Here is a 19,696-nt window from a genome sequence, read left to right as displayed (position 1 = left end):
CTACAATCTCTGTAGTTCTCTGTGTGATCTCCATATCACTCTGTAATCTTACTGGCTCTGTCTCTCCCTATACATGCACCTCTCTCTCTCTCTTTTTCTCTCTCTCTCTCCAGCTCAGTCTGTTCCTTCATCTCTGTACTCACTTCCCTTGCTAGCTGCATGTGCTGTTACTTCTAGGCTGGCAGTGCCTCAGGCTGCAACCTATACTCTCCCACCCCCATTTTTGCCCCTACTTCTCTTCCCAAACTCCAGCTTCTGTGCTAACAAGGCCACATTTCCAAGAATAGGTGTGTTCAGTTTTCTAATTCTAGCCCTAACCTCTTGACAACTATACAGATGCATTTTATTTAAAAAGAGAAAAATCAACTTTATTTATTTATTTGGTGGGGGTGCAGATAGAGAGAATGGGCATGCCAGAGCCTCTAACCACTGCAAAGAACTCCAGACTTGTGTGGCACTTTGTGCATCTGGCTTTATGTAGGTACTGGGGAATTGAACTCAGCCTGAGGTGATCCTGAACATCATGAGGTGAGGCACAGCAGCTCAATTTGTAGGAGGCAGAGAAGAAATGGGTAGGCAGGGGTCAGATCAAAAATATAGGCCAAGGACATACCTCATGTGACATGCATCTTTCACAAAGCCACACTGCCAAAAAGTTTCCAAATACACCATTATTCGGAACACAGCCCTGTGAAGAACCCTTCACATCCAAATCATGGCACCTAATAAGCCTGACTATGGGCAACCTGTAGGATTCTCATTCTGGAACCAAGCAGATTCAAAGAACCTTCAAGCCTTCCATGTGAAAGAATAAGTGTTCTCAGGTCAAAGTAGACCTAAATGATTTAACTTAGACCAGTACCTTGGAGAATTTAGGAATCCTTTGGAGACTCAGGCAGGCTTTCTGACTGTGTACAAATCTGTTTCTTGAGTTTCTAATGAAGCTTTTTATTAAAAATTAATATTTATTTATTTATTTGCATGGAAGTGGGGAAATGAGAATGTGCAGGTCAGGGCCTCTTGCCACTGCAAATGAATTCCATATGCATGCTTCACTTTGTGCACCTGGCTTTAAGTGGTTGCTGGGGAATTGAACCCCAGGCCAGCAGGCTTTGCAAGCAAGCACCTTTAACCACTGAACAATCTTCCTAACCCCTCTAGTGAACCTTTTTGAATTGGGACATCTTTCTAAAGTAGATCCAGACCTTGGCTGCCAAGGAGGCTTTGGGACTCCCAGGGCTGCCACTACTTTGCCAGCTAATCCTTAAAAGCAATCTCCTAACTATTTTCAGCAGACCTGAAGGGGCAGCTGTGTTCTCAGGATGAATTCACTTCCCCGGGGAAAATGATTGCTTCAGCTCTCACAAGTAGCCTGAAGAAGCTTCCTAATGTTGACCAACAACAAGCTGAACAGAAACATTGGAGACTTGCAAAGTCTTGTGGCTCAAAAAGCACTTCCAAATAGTCGTTTGGTTCCTGTTGCTATTCTGTATGGAAAGTAGAGCTCCTGTATTCCATAGATAATATACAGGCAGGTTAAATTAGTCCTAAAATTAGATAGCCACAGAGTGGCAGAAACTTACTTAAACCCAAGTTTTTTAGGTTAAAATTCTATAGTATTTCTATAATTCTACTATGAGTTTATGAATTAAATGAGAAAAATATAGTTTATTAGCAATTATGTTAGGCATGTTTATAAACAACATGTTATGTTACCTTGCTGTTGGCTAGCAAATCCATAGGAAGGTTAAGCATTGACTCTTATCACACAGATAGAACATTAGCTATTAAGGCTGGCATGTCTAACTCTAGAGCCCATTATATCACTGTGACTTTTCTCAGAGGGATGATACTTAAACGGCAAGTGAGTGTTGGCATCAGCACCATAAATAAAATTCAGAGGGCTATGAAAACACCTTGTCAAGCTAAATACTAAAATGCAAAGAGGGGCTGAGGAGATGCTTAGTAGATAAAGTACAGTTTTGAGTAACCAAATTTGGAGTCCCACAGCTCACAGAAGGCTAGATACTCTAGAGCTACCTTCTGTATTTCCAGTGTGTCTGTGGTAGGAATGGAGTCAGAGATAGAAGAATCCTTCAGAAATCTTGGGTCAGCTAGCTTGACAAACACAGTGGTCAGCTATGAGAGATATGCCTCAAATAAAGTGAAATGTGAGGACTAACACCTGAAGTCATCCTCTGTCCTCTACACACACACACACACACACACACACACACACACTCTCTCTCTCTCTCTCTCTCTCTCTCTCTCTCTCTCCTTCCCCAGAACAAAGGACAAAATAAAATTCAAGGAAGAAAATGATGATATACTACCCTGTACATGGAGATGTCTTAAGTAGAAAACACTAAAGAAAAGAGTACCCACATATCTTTATCAGTAACCTTGAGGCTACTCTAGCTGCTAGACAAAGTAACTGTTTTAGATATTTTTTCCTCAGGTATCAATGGCTACATTACTGACAAGATAGGCCCCAGACATGCTGAGAGCCATCACAAATGAAAAATGATTCATTTTTAATGATTTCACCTAGAATTTTTGTAATCAAGTCTTTGTAAAGAATTTATTGTAATTTTAACAAGTGTAAGTTTGTGTTCCTTTTAAAAAACATTTTTTTATTCAGTTATTTCCAAGGAGAGGGGGTAGGGAAGAGAGAGGATGGGTGTTCCAGGGTTTATAGCCACTGCAAATGAACTCCAGATGTGTGTGCCACTTTGTGCATCTGGCTTTATGTGGGTTCTGAGGTATGAAACCCAGGACCTTAGCTTTGTAGACAAGCACCTTAACCACTGAGCCATTTCTCCAACCCCAGTTTATTCCTTTTAAATGTTTATTTGAGCTACTTTCATGGGATTACACTATAATCTCTTTAGTGCTTGGAATTTTATTTGTTTATTTATTTATTTTGGTTTTTCAAGGTAGAGTCTCACTCTAGCCTAGGCTGATCAGGAATTCACTCTGTAGTTTTACGGTGGCCTTGAACTCATAGTGATCCTCCTACTTCTGCCTCCCAAGTGCTGGGATTAAAGGTGTGCACCACCATGCCCAGCTAGTGCTTAGAAATTGTAATAATAAGACTAGTGGTTTCTAACAACAATAAATAGAAGCTGAGTACCATGCACACTTTGTCTTCTGTTACAACCAATTTTAAGAAGGTAGAATAATTTTTAATGAAAGCTTTTATGTTCACAAAAGAAAAAAGTAGTTTCCTGGATTGGAAGATGTCTCAGCAGTTAAAGGCATTGTATACAAAACCATCTGTTCAGGTTTGGTTTCCCAGTTCCCAGACAAAGCCAGATGAGCAAAGGGGTGCATGCTTCTTGAGTTTGTTTGTAATGACAAGAGGCCCTAGGACACCCATACTCTCTGTCTGTCTGTCTGTTGATCTCTCTGCTTGAAAATGAATAAATAAAATAGTTTTCTTATGAGTATTTTTGTCTTGTTATTACTATTAAATCTTTATTAAGCTATAAGATGTGGTATGCACATGAAGCACACCAATACTTGGTGTGTTTAACCCACTATATAACCCAGCTAGCTCTCCTGTGTAAGCACCAGGAGATAAAGGTAAATCACTTTACCAGCACCTCCAGGGAACTGGGAGGAGCCGGGAAGCAGGCATCTGGTCTACTCCTTGCCTCTGGCTTTTTTCATGTCGCACAATCCTGCTTTAGATTTGTTCATGTATCTTAGAGCTTCAGTAGTTTGTTTTTTAGATTTTTAAGTATTGTTTTATTGTAACTTCGTCAATTTTGATTTAAAGTTCAGTTCTCATAGAGTCTAATGTCTGATCACTTATAATTTTGTTGTCATCTTGATTTTTATTTATTCATGTTATTTCATACTTAATCATTTTTAATGGAATGGTGGACCATGTACCTGAAAAATTATAAAGGCTCTGTGTAATGCTTTTTTCCTCCATAATAGGTTTTCTTTTTCTGGTGGGAATAATGAGTTATGATGAGGCCTTTGGCCTTTTCTTTTTCTCTGAAAGTCTTGTTCTAGGGTTTACTTATGCTACGCCTGTCCTCTATTACTAAGCCATAGCATGGGCTCTAGCCATTGACTCATTTTTGACTGCTCTGCTTCTTATATGAAAAGTGAGGCCCTTCCAGGATCTCAAGTAAAAGGCTGAATTACTTCCTAAAAGTGTTCTGTTTACATACTGGGATCTCCTAAAATATTGGCCTATTATTATCTTTCTTGCTGATCAGTTTTCCAATGAATTTCCCTACACTATATCATTTAGCACAAATGAGAAAATATAAATGATCAGTTTCCCACCATGATCTCCTGAAATTTTTTGGAAGAGAAGTTATTGGTTAGTTTTTTAAAGGAAAGAATAATTTATACTGATTCTCTCATCTACAGTAGGATAGGACAGTACCAGATTGGCATCCTAATAAGGCTTTCCGAATAAGGATTATAAATTCACTTTTTCCATCAAAATCATTCTGCATTGTATTGGGGATATGGCTCCATGCTTGTCACTTAACCATGAGGACCTCAGTTCTGAGACCCAGAGCCCACATAAATGCCAGGCATAGTGGGGCACACCAGTAATCCTTGCATTGGTGAATTCGAGACAAGGAATCCCTATGGCTTGATGGGTAACTAGGCTTTCTAAATCAGTGAGCTCTAGGGTTAGCAAGATACCATGAGGAAGTTATCTGGTGTTGACCTCTGACTTCAGCATGCACATGTGCACATATACCCACATACATGTGAGCATACATACATATATATGTGCAGTCCAGCACACATATCCAAAAAATCATTCTACTTTATCCATTTCTGAAGAATTGTACTTCATTGCCAATGAGAATTTTATTCACAAGTGTTCAGCATAGTAATTATATGCACATACTCTTACACACAAAGAAATCTACAAACTCAAAGTTTAAAAGCTTCACATATAGTTCTGTATGGGGGCCAGTGTGTATGTTAGTGAGTATATGAACATGTGTTAATATATGAGTGTGTGTATATGAGTGGAATTTAACTTCCTGTTCAGCCCTTGTTTACAAGACCTAAAAGTCAATTGTTATGGGCTAGAGAGATGGCTTGGCAGTTAAGCTCTTGCCTGTGAAGCCTAAGGACCCCAGTTCAAGACTCAATTCCCCAGGACCCACATAAGCCAGATGCACAAGGTGGCACATGTATCTGGAGTTTGTTTGCAGTGGCTGGAGGCCATGGTGCACTCATTCTCTCTCTCTCTTTCTCTTTTTCTCTGTTGCTCTCAAATAAATAAATAAACAAAAATTTTAAAACATCAGTTGTTGCAGTTGTTAGTGTCACTGTCATTTTTGTGTGTATTTCTTCTTTAATATGTATATTATATATGTATATGACATATATCATATATATATATACACACAAATAGGATAGATTTTTCAGAATGTTTTGTGTCTCTTTATATATTAACTTTTACGTATTCACTTTCTGTGAGTCAGAACTCAGCATAGAAGACAATATTAATTTAAAAATGCAGAGTTTTGGGCTGGAGAGATGGCTTAGCGGTTAAGTGCTTGCCTGTGAAGCCTAAGGACCCTGGTTCAAGGCTTGATTCCCCAGGACCCACATTAGCCAGATGCACAAGGGGGCGCAAGCATCTGGAGTTTGTTTGCAGTGGCTGGAGGCCCTGGCGCGTCCATTCTCTCTCTCTCTCTCTCTCTCTGTCTGTCTGTCTCTTTCTCTCTCAAATAAATAAATAAACAAAAAAAATTTTTTAAAAAATGCAGATTTTTCTTCTAGGACCATAACAATGAAAAGGTTAAGTTAGTGAGTCTGGTGTTTTGGAAAGAGAATGAGTGATTTGCAATGCTCTTGAGATTACCTGAAGAGACCAATTTTTTTTTTTCTATGTGTGTGGTCCCAGTAGAGTTTTCTTGAAATAGCATTGTCATTTTGGTGCAGCCCATAGCCTTTCAACTGGAAAGACAGCTCAAGCCCTCATACCATTACTAGGATATAGAGGAGAAAGGATAGGATAATGATGATGATAAAAATTGATGATGCTAGAATAAAGAGATTGGTGTGAATTCTGTTGGTTTAGGTATAGTTACTCTTTTAGAAGACAAGGTTGCTCTTTGAGGAAGAAAAAAAAAGATTTATTTCTAAGATGAGAAGAAAAGATAAAAATCTAATCTGAAAATATAAAACACAATGAATCTTCAAATAGAATGATATCCATATTTCCTCCAGAACTTTTGATTTTTCTTACAATCAAGATCTATTCCTATGCTAGGTTCAAGTGCCTTAAGTGTTATAGTCAGTAAACTATTCCTGAGTGGATTCTATGTGCTATAGTATATGGCTCCTGTTCTTGCTTGCTGATTGTTATGCAGTTTGAAGCCTTCCCCTTAAGCAGGTCTCTTCCTGCTTTTTCCCTCATGAGATGAATCTGCATTGCCCTCATCCCCATCTATCCAGCCCTCAGTTGCCAAGCTCGAGGAAGCTGGTCCTACCCACTCTTCCCATAGTGAGGTATAGATTCATATAAAGCTGGAGCTCTCATGTCCTACACGAATGCTTTTGTTAATGAAACTGTGTTGCATTTGGGATTTAATTATGATTTTAGCTGCTCTTCTCCTACACAAAAAAGTAACTCTGTGATGTGATGATAACTATGTTCATGTACATCATTGTAGCAACCATGTTGCTATGTATACATACCCCATATTTTCTAAATCTCAAAAACATTCAATAAAACTGGATGGCCTAGTGTTGCAGTGCATCAACTTTATGATCCCAACCCTCAGTAGGCTGAGGCAGAAGAATCATGAGTGACAAGCTGGATTGTGCTTTGTAGTGAGATCCTGACCAGGCTGGACCAACTTGAAGACCAAAACAAAGTAAAAAAAAAAAACAAACAAACAAAAAAAAAAAACAACTCTTTAAAAAGTTTAGATTGCCATGGGTTATATTTTGAACAGTAATTTATCTTCTCTATGTTGTGGTAAGTTTTTGAGGGAAAATGTTATCTTTAAAATCTTCTATTTGTTTTAGTCACACTCAATATTAGTCACACCTTGTAAATGTGTGATGGACTTGACTTGATGAAAGGGACGTAGTCCTGTCACCAAGATGACATTAAATGCATTAGGAGTGCTGGAGAGATGGCTTACTGGTTAAGGCACTTGCCTCCAAAGCCAAAGTATCCCTGTTCAACTCTCCAGAACCCATGTAAGCCAGAAGCACTAGGGGGCGCATGCACCTGGAGCTCATTTACAGTGGCTGGAGGCCCTGTCATGCCCATTCTTTCTCTTTCTCTCCCTCCCTCTCTCTCTCTGTCTCTGTGTCCTCCACATATATATGAAATGCATTAGGAGAAAAATGCCTATAGAAAAAAATTGGAGGGAATTGGGGATACCTGGGAGACATTAGACCACAGTGCAATTTTATCTGAAGATTAGGCAAAATTTCTTAGTCTACAGTATATTTCTAAGGATAGCTTGACAAGATCAGGGGAGATTTCAGCCAAGTAAAACCTATGATACCCCACTTCATTCAGAAGCTGACTTGCCATAATATGAAGTTTTAATTCATATAAACTCCTAAAAGTGGTCCCTATTCCTATTGTTTTCTTCCTCAGTGAAGTATTTTATATACCTAAATCTTTGCAAGTTCAACTTCTTAAGGCAAGATTCTTGGTTTTGTTTTGTTTTATAGAGTTTCTGGGTACATGTCCTTTAAAACATCCAAAGTCCAAAAATATAAACTAAATGCTGTGAGTGATTTCTCATCATCATGATAGTTTGCTTACAATAGGGGCATTAAAAATTAAGGATACAGTAATCTAGATTTTTAAATTTTTTTTTCTTTTTTATATTTTATTTATTTATTTGTTTTTTAATTTAATTTATTAGTTTTCTTTTCAGTAAATACAGGTAGTTTGGTACCATTATTTAGGCTCATCTGTGATCTACCCCCTCCCATTAGACCCTCCATGTTAATGAAAATGGGTCATGCATTGTGGAGTTAGCCCCCAGTTATTGGTATGATAAATGTCTCTGCAAATCATGACCCAACATGTGACTCTGACATTCTTTCCGCCCCCTCTTCCACAAAATTTCCCTGAGCCATGTTGGGTTCATTTGTGGTCTGCTTCAGTGCTGAGGTGTTGGGGGCCTCTGAGGCTCTGGCTCTCTGATTTGGTAGGAGTTGATTTTTCTCTGCGTTGGTCTCCTTCTCCTTTGTGCTGGTATCTGGTTCACAGGAAAACATCACCCTTGCTTATTTCGCCAGTTGTCCTTAGTTTCAGTTGGGCCCCTTTTGAGGTATGTTGGGGAAGCTCTCTTCTTAGGATCTGCATCTATCTTTTTTTTGTCCTTGTTGTCTGTAGTGCAGCTAGGCGGTCGCCTTCTTGACCGGAAGTCCTTTTTTTTTCTTTTTCATTTTTGGTTTTTCTAGGTAGAGTCTCGCTCTAGCTCAGGCTGACTTGGAATTTACTATGTAGTCTCAGGGTGGCCTCGAATTCATGGTGATCCTCCTACTTCTGCCTCCTGAGGACTGGGATTAAAGGCATATGCCACCATGCCCAGCATGCTTTTTTACATTTTTTATTTTAAAGAGTCAGTATACTTTTTAATTGTTGCCAAGGGCATTTTTAAAGAGTGTTATATAAAAAGAAGCTTGCATCTAGGACTTTTGCCAGCTATGTTAGATAAGAAAATTGCTTTGTGAGTGAATATTTTTGAGTACAGCTAGCTTTCTACGTTTGTCTGCAGTGCTTAGATTATTTCATATCAGTGAATCTATTTTTAGAGTTTACATTGATATTCTCCTTGTTACCAACATATAGGACAATCTTAATAATTTTTTAAGGTCAACCTTTTATTATTAGATTCAGCCAAAATGTATCCTATACTTTTAACAATTTCAAACTTATAGGAAAGATGCACAGATAAAATTTTTAAAAATATTATATAGTTCTTTTATTTGAGAGAGAGAAAGAAAGAAGCAGAGAGAGAGAATGAGCTCACAAGGGCCTCTAGTCACTGCCAACTAACTCCAGATACATGTGCCATCTTGTGTATATGACTTACGTGGACACTGGGGAATTGAACCTGGGTCCTTAGGCTTCGCAAGCAAGTGCCTTAACAAGTAAGCCATCTCTCCAGCCCCAGAATTTTGTTTCACTGAACTATTTTGAGTGTCATTTGCCAGTGTCATGCTTCATTACCCCCAAGTACATTAATATGTTTTTCTTATAAACAAGTATATTCTTTGGAAACAAAACCATAACCCATATCCAGTCAGTAAATTAGCACTGCTATATTGCTACTATCTAAGCCTTGGACATCATTCATATTTCACTGTCCATGTGGTGACTGTCCTTTATACAAAAGTGGTTCAGTTCAGAATTACTTACTTTATTTAATTGTCATGTCTCTTTGAGTTCTTTTAGTCTGGAATCATTTCTCAGTCTTGCCTTCACTTTCTTAGCCTTGATGCTTTTAAAGATTGTAGACCAGTCATTTTTCGGATTGTCCCTGAATTTGGTTTTGTCTTATGTTCTGCCATGGTTAGATTTAGGTTATACTTTTTTTTTTTTTTTTTTTTTTTTTTTTTGGTTTTTCGAGGTAGGGTCTCACTCTAGCCCAGGCTGACCTGGAATTCACTATGGAGTCTCAGGGTGGCCTCGAACTTATGGCAATCCTCCTACCTCTGCCTCCCGAGTGCTGGGATTAAAGGCGTGTGCCACCACGCCTGGCTAGGTTATACATTTTAATAACACAGAATCTGTACTTACTTCTTTCTTTTGCACATTATATAATGTCACTTTTTCTTATTATTGCTGATCTTCAGTTTGATCACATAAGTAACATATTATCTAGTAGGCTTATCTATGAAGTTTTTCTTTTATTATCCTTTGTGGAAATAAATGTCCTGTTTTGAATCAGACTTTCAAGCTATTCATTCATTACTTTATTACCATATCCATATGTACTTAAGGATTCTGATTCAATATGTTACACATTATATGCTCTCATATTCGCATTTTGGCACTTTATGAAAAGCAAATGCTGATGTTTTATGATGAAATTAATGCTAAAAATTCTTTGAGATGCCATTTATATTTTAAAATATTCTTGTTTATTTGCATGCAGAGAGAGAGTACAAGTGCAAACGAACCCCAGATGCATGCACCACTTTGTGCATCTGGCTTTACATGGGTACTGGGGAATCAAACCCAGGCTGTTAGACTTTGCAAGCAAGTGCCTTCACCGCTGGGCAATCTCTCTAGTCCTGGCCACTTGTATTTTTTATTTTTATTTTATTTTATTTTTTTTGAGGTAGGGTTTCACTCTATTCAAGACTGACCTGGAATTCACCATGCAGTTTCAAACTCACGGTGATCCCCCTACCTCTGCCTCCCTATTGCTGGGATTAAAGATGTGTGCCACTACGCCCAGCTGTATTTTTAAGTACTATATTAATAATCTACCTTTATTCTTTCCCTCCATTTCTTTCACACAACCAGTGTCTTTTGAGTTTTCTCAAGTTTGTGACCTTATTAGCTTATCATGGCATTAATTTAAAAAAAAATCTTGTCTTTGAATCTCTATCTCATAAGTTGTATGGACAGATAAGACTATATAATTAAACTTATTCCATATATTTTATACTTTGCTGTTTCCCTTACATGCCCACTTAAAGTCTGTTGGTGCCCTTAACCCAAAGACTGATTACTCCCTTGCATGTTTTGAACAGGAGCTCATTAAAGATGATAAATGAAATGGTTTGCCTGTCTAATGAATGGTTAATTACTTTATGTAAATGTCAAGCTTCTGTTAAAGTGAGGAAGAAGTCTGAGTTGCAGTTGTCTGCTCTCAGCACTACTCTTAGATTTGTAGTGGAAAAAGTAATGACAACTCAATATTTAAGTTAGCATTTGGAAAAAGCAGTTGTATGCCACATCTACTGGTTAACGTAAGTCCTGCTCATCAACAGCAAATTAGCAAATGTGACAGTTACCTACACAGCACCAAGGAGCCGAAGAGCAATCTGTCTTAGAAGTATGACCCTTTCCCATGTGTCCTCACAGCATCCCCTCTGTCTAGTTAGAAAATAGCTTCCAGCTGGGTGTGGTGGTGCGTGTCTTTAATCCCAGCCCTCGGGAGGCAGAGGTAGGAGGATTGCCACCCTGAGACTACATAGTGAATTCCAGGTCAGCGTGAGCTAGAGTGAGACTCTACCTCAAAAAACCAAAAAAAAAAAAAAAAAAAAAGAAAGAAAGAAAAAGAAAATAGCTCCCAGTTTCCATTTAGTCTTCCTATGACTGTGCTCACATCATGTTCACCTTCAAGTTTGCTTGTCTGTAATTATGCTATTATGTACACTCCATTTCTGGGTCTAAAAAGATATAACCCCTTTTTTATTTCCTTTACAAGCCTCCTTAAAGGTTCATAGATCATATGTGTGATGGTGTATAAACATTATTTTTGCAGGGGGTGGATTTCTGAGGTAAGGTCTCACTCTAGCTCAGGTTGACCTGGAATTCTCTATATAATCTCAGGGTGGCTTTGTACTCACAGTGATCCTCCTAACTCTGCCTTCCAAGTGCTGAGATTAAAAGTGTGCACCACCACACCTCACTAGGAAACCTTTTTTAAACCTTTGTGTATGTAGATGATTACAGGCATGTACCTTCCATTGTACACATGTGGTCAGAAGGCAACCTCTGGTGTTGGTCATTCCCAATTGTGAGGATAGATCTTTTTTCATCCCTGCGTTCACCAAGTTAGCTGGCTTGTGAGCTTTTAGGGGGGTTTTCTGTCCCTGTCTCCCATTTCACCTATAGCATACTGGTATTCCAAATAAGTACTACCATGTTCACTTTATGTGTGTTCTTTTACATTTTCCCACTGAACCATCTCCACAGTTTCTGTAGGAAACTTTGAATAAGGAGAATTTTATCCAGTGAAAATGTTAGTAACAATACTTTCTCCATCCACAATTTTCTAATTAGCATAGGAAATATTAGAGCCATTCAGCTCACTAGGACCCTAGGTAGTAGAACAGTCTGATTTTACCCATTGTCATTCCCTTCTCCTAAGTGCATCCTCTCCTCCAGTTTCTTTCTGCTTTGTTCAATTCTTCATTGTTTCCAGTTGGTTGTTCTATATATTTCACTTGATATTATTTATTTATTACTAGGGGGTAGGCTGATTCAGTAAGAGCCACTCCTCTATTACCAGAAGTAATTACAGGTTGTTTTTAAAGAAAGACAGTTATCCAGAGAAGTCATTAAAATACAGCAAGAGAAGTAAGATATAAAGAGATGTGAAGTTTGAATAGAGGAAGAAGATTCTGTTCAACTCAGACATAGCTTAGATTAAAGCACAGCAATACCTTGAAGAATTCCAAGAGGAGGAACTTCTCTAATACTCTGTTTTCAAGCTGCATGAAATCTATCAATGGTTTTTACTGCTAACCCAACCTGAAAATATAAAATAAGGTAGATTAATACACAACTAATTTTCAGTTTTATCCTTGATTGTCTAGTTAGAGAATAGGCTTTGAAGTCAGTGAATTAATTATCTTCTCCATCTAATTATCACAGACCTTCAGTGTTATTAGCACATTTCTCTATAAATGTTATAGTGGTTTGAATATAAAATGTACCATATATCTCATGTGTTTTAATACTTCATCTCCTGCTAGTGGCACTATCGGGGAAGTTTGTGGAATCTTTAGAAGGTGGAGCTTTTCTGAGGAATCGTGTCATTGGAGGTGGGCCTTGGTGTTAAGTCCTGCCCCACTTGTGCACTCTCTCTCTCTGTCTCTCTCTCTACCTTCTCCCAGATGATATATAGATATGACACAAGCTTCCTACTCCTGCTATGCTTTCTCTGTCATCATCCTTAATAACCCCTTCTCTCTTACACTGATTTTTGCCAGGTATTTTGTTACAACCATGAGAACTTGACTAATACAAATGTCAAATATGTTTGTGTTTAAAAAAAAAGAGAGAGTTGGGAGGTTGCTCAATGGTTAAAGTACTTGCTTACACAGCCTGCTAAATCAGGTTCAATTTTCCAGTATACACATAAAGCCAGATGCAGAAAGTGATGTATGTATCTCATCTTGTCTGTCCTCTCCTCTCTTCTTCTCTCCTATCATTTCTTTCTCCTCTCTCCTCTTCCTTTTCTCCCCTCCCCCTCTTCCCCTCCTCCTTTCTTCTTTCTCTCTCATAAATAAATAAATAAATAAATAAAATATTTCTTTAAATATTTATAAAAATATTTGAGGGCTAGAGAGATTTCTTAGTGGTTAAGGCACTTGTCTGCAAAGCCTAAGAAATCATGTTCAAATCTCCAGGTCCCACATAAACCAGACACAGTGACGTAGGCATGCAATGTCACACATGTGCACAAGGGGGCACATGTGTCTGAAGTTTGCTTTCAGTAGCTGTAAGCCATGGCCCACCCATTCTCTCTCTGTTTCTCTCTCTCAAATTAAAAAAAAAAAAAAAGCTTTAAAAAGTGTTTGAGGGGCTGGAGAGATGGCTTAGCGGTTAAGTTGTTTGCCTGTAAAGCCAAAGGATCCTGGTTCAATTCTCCAGGACCCACATAAACCAGAGCCACAAGGGGGTGCATGCATCTAGACTTTGTTTGCAGTGGCTGGAGGCCCTGGCTTCTCAATCTCTCTCTCTTTCTCTCTCAAATAAATAAATCAATAAATTATATATAAATATATTTAAATTTGAAAACATTTTTTTAAAATAACATAGGGGCTGGAGAAATGGCTTATAAGTTAAGGCACTTGCCTGTGAAGGCTAAGGACCCATGTTAGATCTCTCTCTCTCTCCAGATCCCACATAAGCCAGATATAAAAAGGGGAAGCAAGTGCAAGGTCGCACATTCACACTTGGTAGTGTAAGCATCTGGCGTTCAATTGCAGTGGCTAATGCTGTGGTATGACAATTCTCTCACTCGCTCTCACCCTCTCTCTAAAAATAAAAAATGATATGGGGTTGATGAAGCATGTTTCACTTAGACACAGGAAGAGAAGCCTAGAGAATATATTTATCACTTTATAACGAGCACTCTCAACAATCTCAACATTCCTAGTTTATGGAAAAAGGAGTGACAAAGCCCCATACAATCAGAAATACTTTAAACAGGGATAGGATTAGAACTTTCACCCACTTTATTTCCCTTTCTTCCCATAGGTATTCTCTCTCTCTCTCTCTCTTTTATTTTTTTATATTTTACTTATTTATTTATTTGAGAGAGAGGAAGATGGAGGAAGGGAGGAAGGGAGGGAGAGAGGGAGAGAGAGAGAAAGGAAGAATGGGCATGCCAGGGCATCCAGCCACTGCAAATGAACTCCAGATGCGTGAGCCCCCTTGTGCATCTGGCTTACGTGGGTCCTGGAGAATTGAACCTGGGTCCTTTGGCTTTGCAGGAAAATGCCTTAACCCACTAAGCCATCTCTCTAGCCCCTCTCTTTTGCTTTGTAAAATACCAGTTATCTTTTTATCTTTCTATTCCCAAACATGCGCACACACACACGCGCATGCACGCATACACACACACGGTAAGTTCTGAATAAAAGTACAGATTAAGCTATTGTAAATATTATTGTAATGTCAAAGAAATTTAAATAGATAAAATATGCTAATTGATCTTTCAATTTTTAAAATTAGGCAGGACTTTAAATTGGTCATAATGAAGAAAAGCTCCTTTTAAATTTTAGCTAGATACTGATTCCACTGATCTAATTTTTCTGTCATCAGATGAGAATAAGATATCAGCATTAGCAGAAAAAGGTTAAAAGAGAACAATAGTACCATAATATTATTGCTTTTTATTGAGTTGGTACTCTTTACTTGCTGGAAGACCTGAGTTTACAGAGTTAAAATTCATGCAAAATAAACATAGGACTCAAGAGTGTGGATATTATAAATCATGAGAGATTAACATTTTTCTAGTCATGCATAATGTTGAGAGAAAATATTGTTATAAAATCTAATTTTATATATACTTTTTTTTTTTTTTTTTTTTTTTTTTTGCTTTTTTGAGGTAGGGTCTCACTCTGGCCCAGGCTGACCTGGAATGCACTATGTAGTCTCAGGGTGGCCTTGAACACATGGCAATCCTCCTACCTTTGCCTCCCAAGTGCTGGGATTAGAGGTGTGCACCATCACTTCTGGCATCATATACTTTTAAAACAATGGTACAAAATTTTCAGGTGCAAAATTAGGCTGCTTTTAGCATAGAGTCCTGACATAAATTCGATGGTTCCACTATTTACAGTCTGATTAGAAACTTTAGAGAGTGAAGGTGATGTGACTGATAATTTCTCCAATGTAACAAGGACATGGGTTATCTTATGCATGGTAATTTTAGGGAACATAATGGGCATTGACTTTATGCACAAAAGATGAACAGAGGCTGTCTAAATATATTAAGATGCAGCCCTTCAGGCCCCTATTTTATTTTGGTGTTGGATATTGAACCCAGGGCAAGATAGATACTGTGCCACTGAGTAACTTTGTTGAAATCTGATGGGTTGGCTATATGATGTTAAATACTGGCTTAGTTAGATTGTTCTTCATTATTTAAGTTCACACAGGGATAGAAAGGATAGAAGCATTTGACCTGATGAAAAAGGCCTCAATAAGAAGCTGTTTTAGACCAGCTTTACTCAACTGCACTCCATCCCTAGTGTAAAGATTGCCTTTGGACCCTTGCTTTTGTAGTATAACCCCAGCTTTTTCTCTGGGGCAATGATTTTTGGAGTTGGAAGCCCCTAGGTCTTCACACAGACACTACTATGGAAAATTCATTGAGTTGAAAAAGAACCATGTCTGTGTGTCCCCATTGGTCATGTTCATGGATGATGATAATTCATAATGTGGCTTGGCACCATAATTAGCAGTGTTTGTGAAAGATGTCAAGGAATTAGGAGAAAACTTTCAACTTTAAATGCCTACATTAGAAAATAGGAAAAATCTAGGTATTGTTTTAAGCCAGAAAAATGAAGACCAAACTAAACACTAAGTAAATAGAAGAAAAGAAATAATGAAAATAGTATCAGAAATTAATGAAATTAAAAACACATGAATAAGAGAAACAAGGGCAGGGGAGATGGCTTAGCTGTTAAGGTGTTTGCCTGTAAAAGCCAAAGGATCCCAGTTTGACACTCCAAGACCTACGTAAGCCAGATGTAGAAGGGCGCATGCATCTGGAGTTTGTTTGCAGTGGCTGGAGTCCCTGGCATGCCCATTTTGTCTCTCTCTCCATCTTTCTCTCTCTCTCCCTCTCAAATTAATAAATAAAATCTTTAAAAAAGAGAAACAAAACAAAAAACCAAAACCTAGATCTTTGAAAAGAGCAGAGAAAAACTGGAAATATGAGAATGAATAAACAATGTAGACTGTATTTGTACAATGAAATACTACTTAGCAATGAACTACTGTGACACAATAACATGGAATCATCTCAGGAACATTATAGAGAGTAAAAAAAGCCTGACCCCAAAGAGTACACAGTATATAATTCATTTATATGAGGTTCCAAAAGGGTACATTGTAAAAATATATATTATAAAAATCAGATCAATGCTTGAGGAGATGTTAGACTACTAGGAGGCATTAGGGAACATTCTAGAGTGTTAATAGTCTGTATATTCTATGCTGGTAACTGCATTATACTCTACTCAAAGAATGAAAGCAAAATATATGCATCTTATTAACTTTGTTATGTTTCAAAAATCCTTTTTTACATAACTATTGCAGGGCTTGGGCTATAGCTCATTAAGCACTTTGCTTAACTACCACCTGAATGAGTTTGATTCCCTGCATTGGAAACACAAGAGATAGAGAAAGAGTTGCAAACTCTTCATTTTTATTTCTTTGTCAAAGATCTCTCCCATTTACCCTTCCTGTGAAACTTTCCTTGTCAGTTTTGGTAGTCATTGCCCTAAGCAGAAAGTCTTCATCCTTATAAAAATCACAATGAGTTGTCCTAAGCAAATTGGATGGAAGTCCTCTCACTAAAATGAAGGGGTATGTATGGGATGGGATATGTACCCAGGATACCAGCAGCACGCTTAGGAATGTTTGGATTTTACAAACAAATATGACAATGCCTACTTTTTAAAATCTTAATTTGATCAACAGTATGTGAACTGTGGCCCACAAAGTCTGTTTCTATGCTGCTCTTGACTTTTAAAAATGATTTTACATTTTAATGGATAATGTTTTCTCTCAAAACCTAAAATATTTTCCATCTGGACTTTTACAGAAAGGCTTTCTAACCTCCATCTAATGTCTTTTAATCAGCACATTCTCTTTATTGCTTCAGCCTCCTAAAAATTATTGTAAAGTGTCTTTCACATTTTTATTATGACCCCAGATGCTTGAAGTACTTAGCAAATATTAAGCATGTTCCCTATTGCTTTTCCTCTGAAGACCAAGGCCTAAATGTTAAGTTGAATGGTGATAGTTACTTTGTAAGAAATGCTGTACTTCCTATGCACGAGCCTCTTTTGCCATCTTCAGTTGGCCTTGTTAACATGGTCTTTAAGGTATGGAGTATCTAGACTACCTGCAGTAGTGAGTGGGTGGGCGCAGCACTGTAAAAGAAGAGCCATTTGTACTCTTCAGCCTTGTGGAAAATGGCAGCGCAGCTAGGAAAGTCTGCGAGAGCTCGGTTCTAGTACATGATGGATTAACTCTCAGAATAGTGGCTCTGCACGATGCTCTGGTCAAGCTTCAGGCTTCTCCCATGTAGAGCAGAAGACATTCATATTTACCTCAGAATCCTAACTCTCCCTGCACATTATACATGCTTCTCATGAATTCATACACCTCAAGTTAAACAATAATGGATCTTTTAAATTTGACTTGTCTGAGTATCTCTTGATCTTCACATTTCAAAGATGAACTATGATAATGGGAATCTAGAACTGCCTTAGGAAAAGTATCTTTTCTTGTTGGGGGTCTCAATATGTTAATGACATACACACTCAAGTTGGAAAATGAGTGAAATATAAGTGAGATGCCTGGAGACAGGAAGAAGCAGCAGCCTGTTATGAACCAACATGTAAGTAAACATCTGTGACTATTACAGCATTTCTTCTTTATGTCTCTTTTAGGCCTACTCAGTGTATGATGAAGACATTGGGTACTGTCAAGGACAGTCTTTTCTTGCTGCTGTATTGCTGTTACATGTAAGTAATTTTCCAAGTGAAAAGTAGCATAGTGCTACTAAATGTGGAGTCTACATGGTTTTGTTCTTTTTTCTGATTTCCCATTTACCTGAGGAAGATTAGACATGGCACAGCTTTTTAAAAATGTACCTTGGGTGAAGTAACAGATCTATTTCCAAGGACAGGGCAACTTTTCAAAAGAATTAGTTCTTCTGGCTAGAAACAAATAAATTGCTTATTTGGAATTACTTTTAACTAGAACTGTTTAGAATAAAGAAAACAGGGCAGTGGCCTGAGTATCAGAAGTAAGACCACTATGAACTACTGCGCAATGACAAGGGTGTTTCTTGTGATTTGTGTTCACATACTCTCTCTTCGTTTCAGTCACATTCATTTAACAGAATATTTACTGAACATCAGTTGAGAGGTCCTGGGCTGGAAGTGGGATTACAAAGATCAATCATTTAAAATTTGTTCTCTCAAATACACTATCGTCTAGGATGGAGCACAGATGATATACATGCAGACTCATTATTTTTATTGTCTGTTCTGTGTTTTCATTGATTTTTCTGATGACAGAAATAATACATGCTCGTTGGGGAACTCATTGTGCTAAGGCCAAGTGAAAGACTGGGTCAGAGAGAAGAGAATTGCCCAGCCCAGTTCCATCAGAACTTTCAGGAAAAGCCTTCTGGAACAGGTGACTGTTTCAGCAAGCCATAAAAATTGAAGATAAGGAAAGCAGTAGGAAAAACCAAAAGTAGAGAATTACAGGAATTGTAGACAAAAAGATCTAGAGTAAATGTATGGAGACAAAAAGATGCTATACTTAAAGAAGAACCTCATGCAATAAAGCTTCACAATAGGATTTACATGAGACAAAGGTAAAATAAGCAGGGGACATATTTTGAGGACTATGTTACATAATCAGTGTGGCTTTTTAAAACAAATGAAGGGGCCATGAAGCAAGGGAATAACACAGTTCAAATTATTTTTATTATTTATTTTTTACAGAGGCGATAGCTATATATTCCCTTATCACTGCTCTCCATTTCTCTGAGGGCCCCTCAGTAGGGTTATTGGTGTTCATTGTGGGGTAAATAGTGCCTCTGTCAGTCTGGAAGAGGGTGCTATGCCTCAGGAATATTTCTACCCACCCTGTGGCTCTTACAATATTCTAGTGCCCTCTTCCACAATAATCCCTGAGCCTTGGCAGATATGTTAGCAGTTTGTTTTTAGTGTTGAGTTCTCTGTAGTCTATGTATTTCATCTGTTAATGATGTGTTTCAGTTCACAACATTGTTTGTTGCTATTTCTTTGGAGGTGATTGTTGGGTTAGCATTGGGAACAATATGTGTCACAGCTTCCCCTGAGGTTTCTTCTGGGCCCAGTAAACCCAGTTCAGATTCTTGTTATAGAATAGAAAAGAACAAGCAACATCAGAGACACATTGGGAAATATCAATGGAAATGAGAGATGGTAGGAACAGAGAAAGAGAAGCAGACATAGGAAA

The 19,696-nt window shown here is 38.0% G+C and overlaps 1 protein-coding gene across 5 annotated transcripts in view; it reads left to right on the top strand.

Moving 5' to 3' along the window:
• The window catches only part of Rabgap1l (RAB GTPase activating protein 1 like), a 682,536-nt gene that overhangs the window by 398,168 nt on the left and 264,672 nt on the right, over positions 1-19,696 (top strand). For all 5 annotated transcript variants that reach the window (XM_045141715.1, XM_004658772.3, XM_045141714.1 and 2 more), the window contains one exon: positions 18,130-18,204. In XM_045141715.1, the coding sequence (XP_044997650.1) occupies positions 18,130-18,204 (75 nt within the window). The remainder of the gene's footprint in view (positions 1-18,129; positions 18,205-19,696) is intronic.

This window comes from Jaculus jaculus, chromosome 1 (genome assembly GCF_020740685.1).
Source record: "Jaculus jaculus isolate mJacJac1 chromosome 1, mJacJac1.mat.Y.cur, whole genome shotgun sequence".
NCBI lineage: Eukaryota > Metazoa > Chordata > Mammalia > Rodentia > Dipodidae > Jaculus > Jaculus jaculus.
This window is presented reverse-complemented; position numbering and strand designations above follow the sequence as displayed.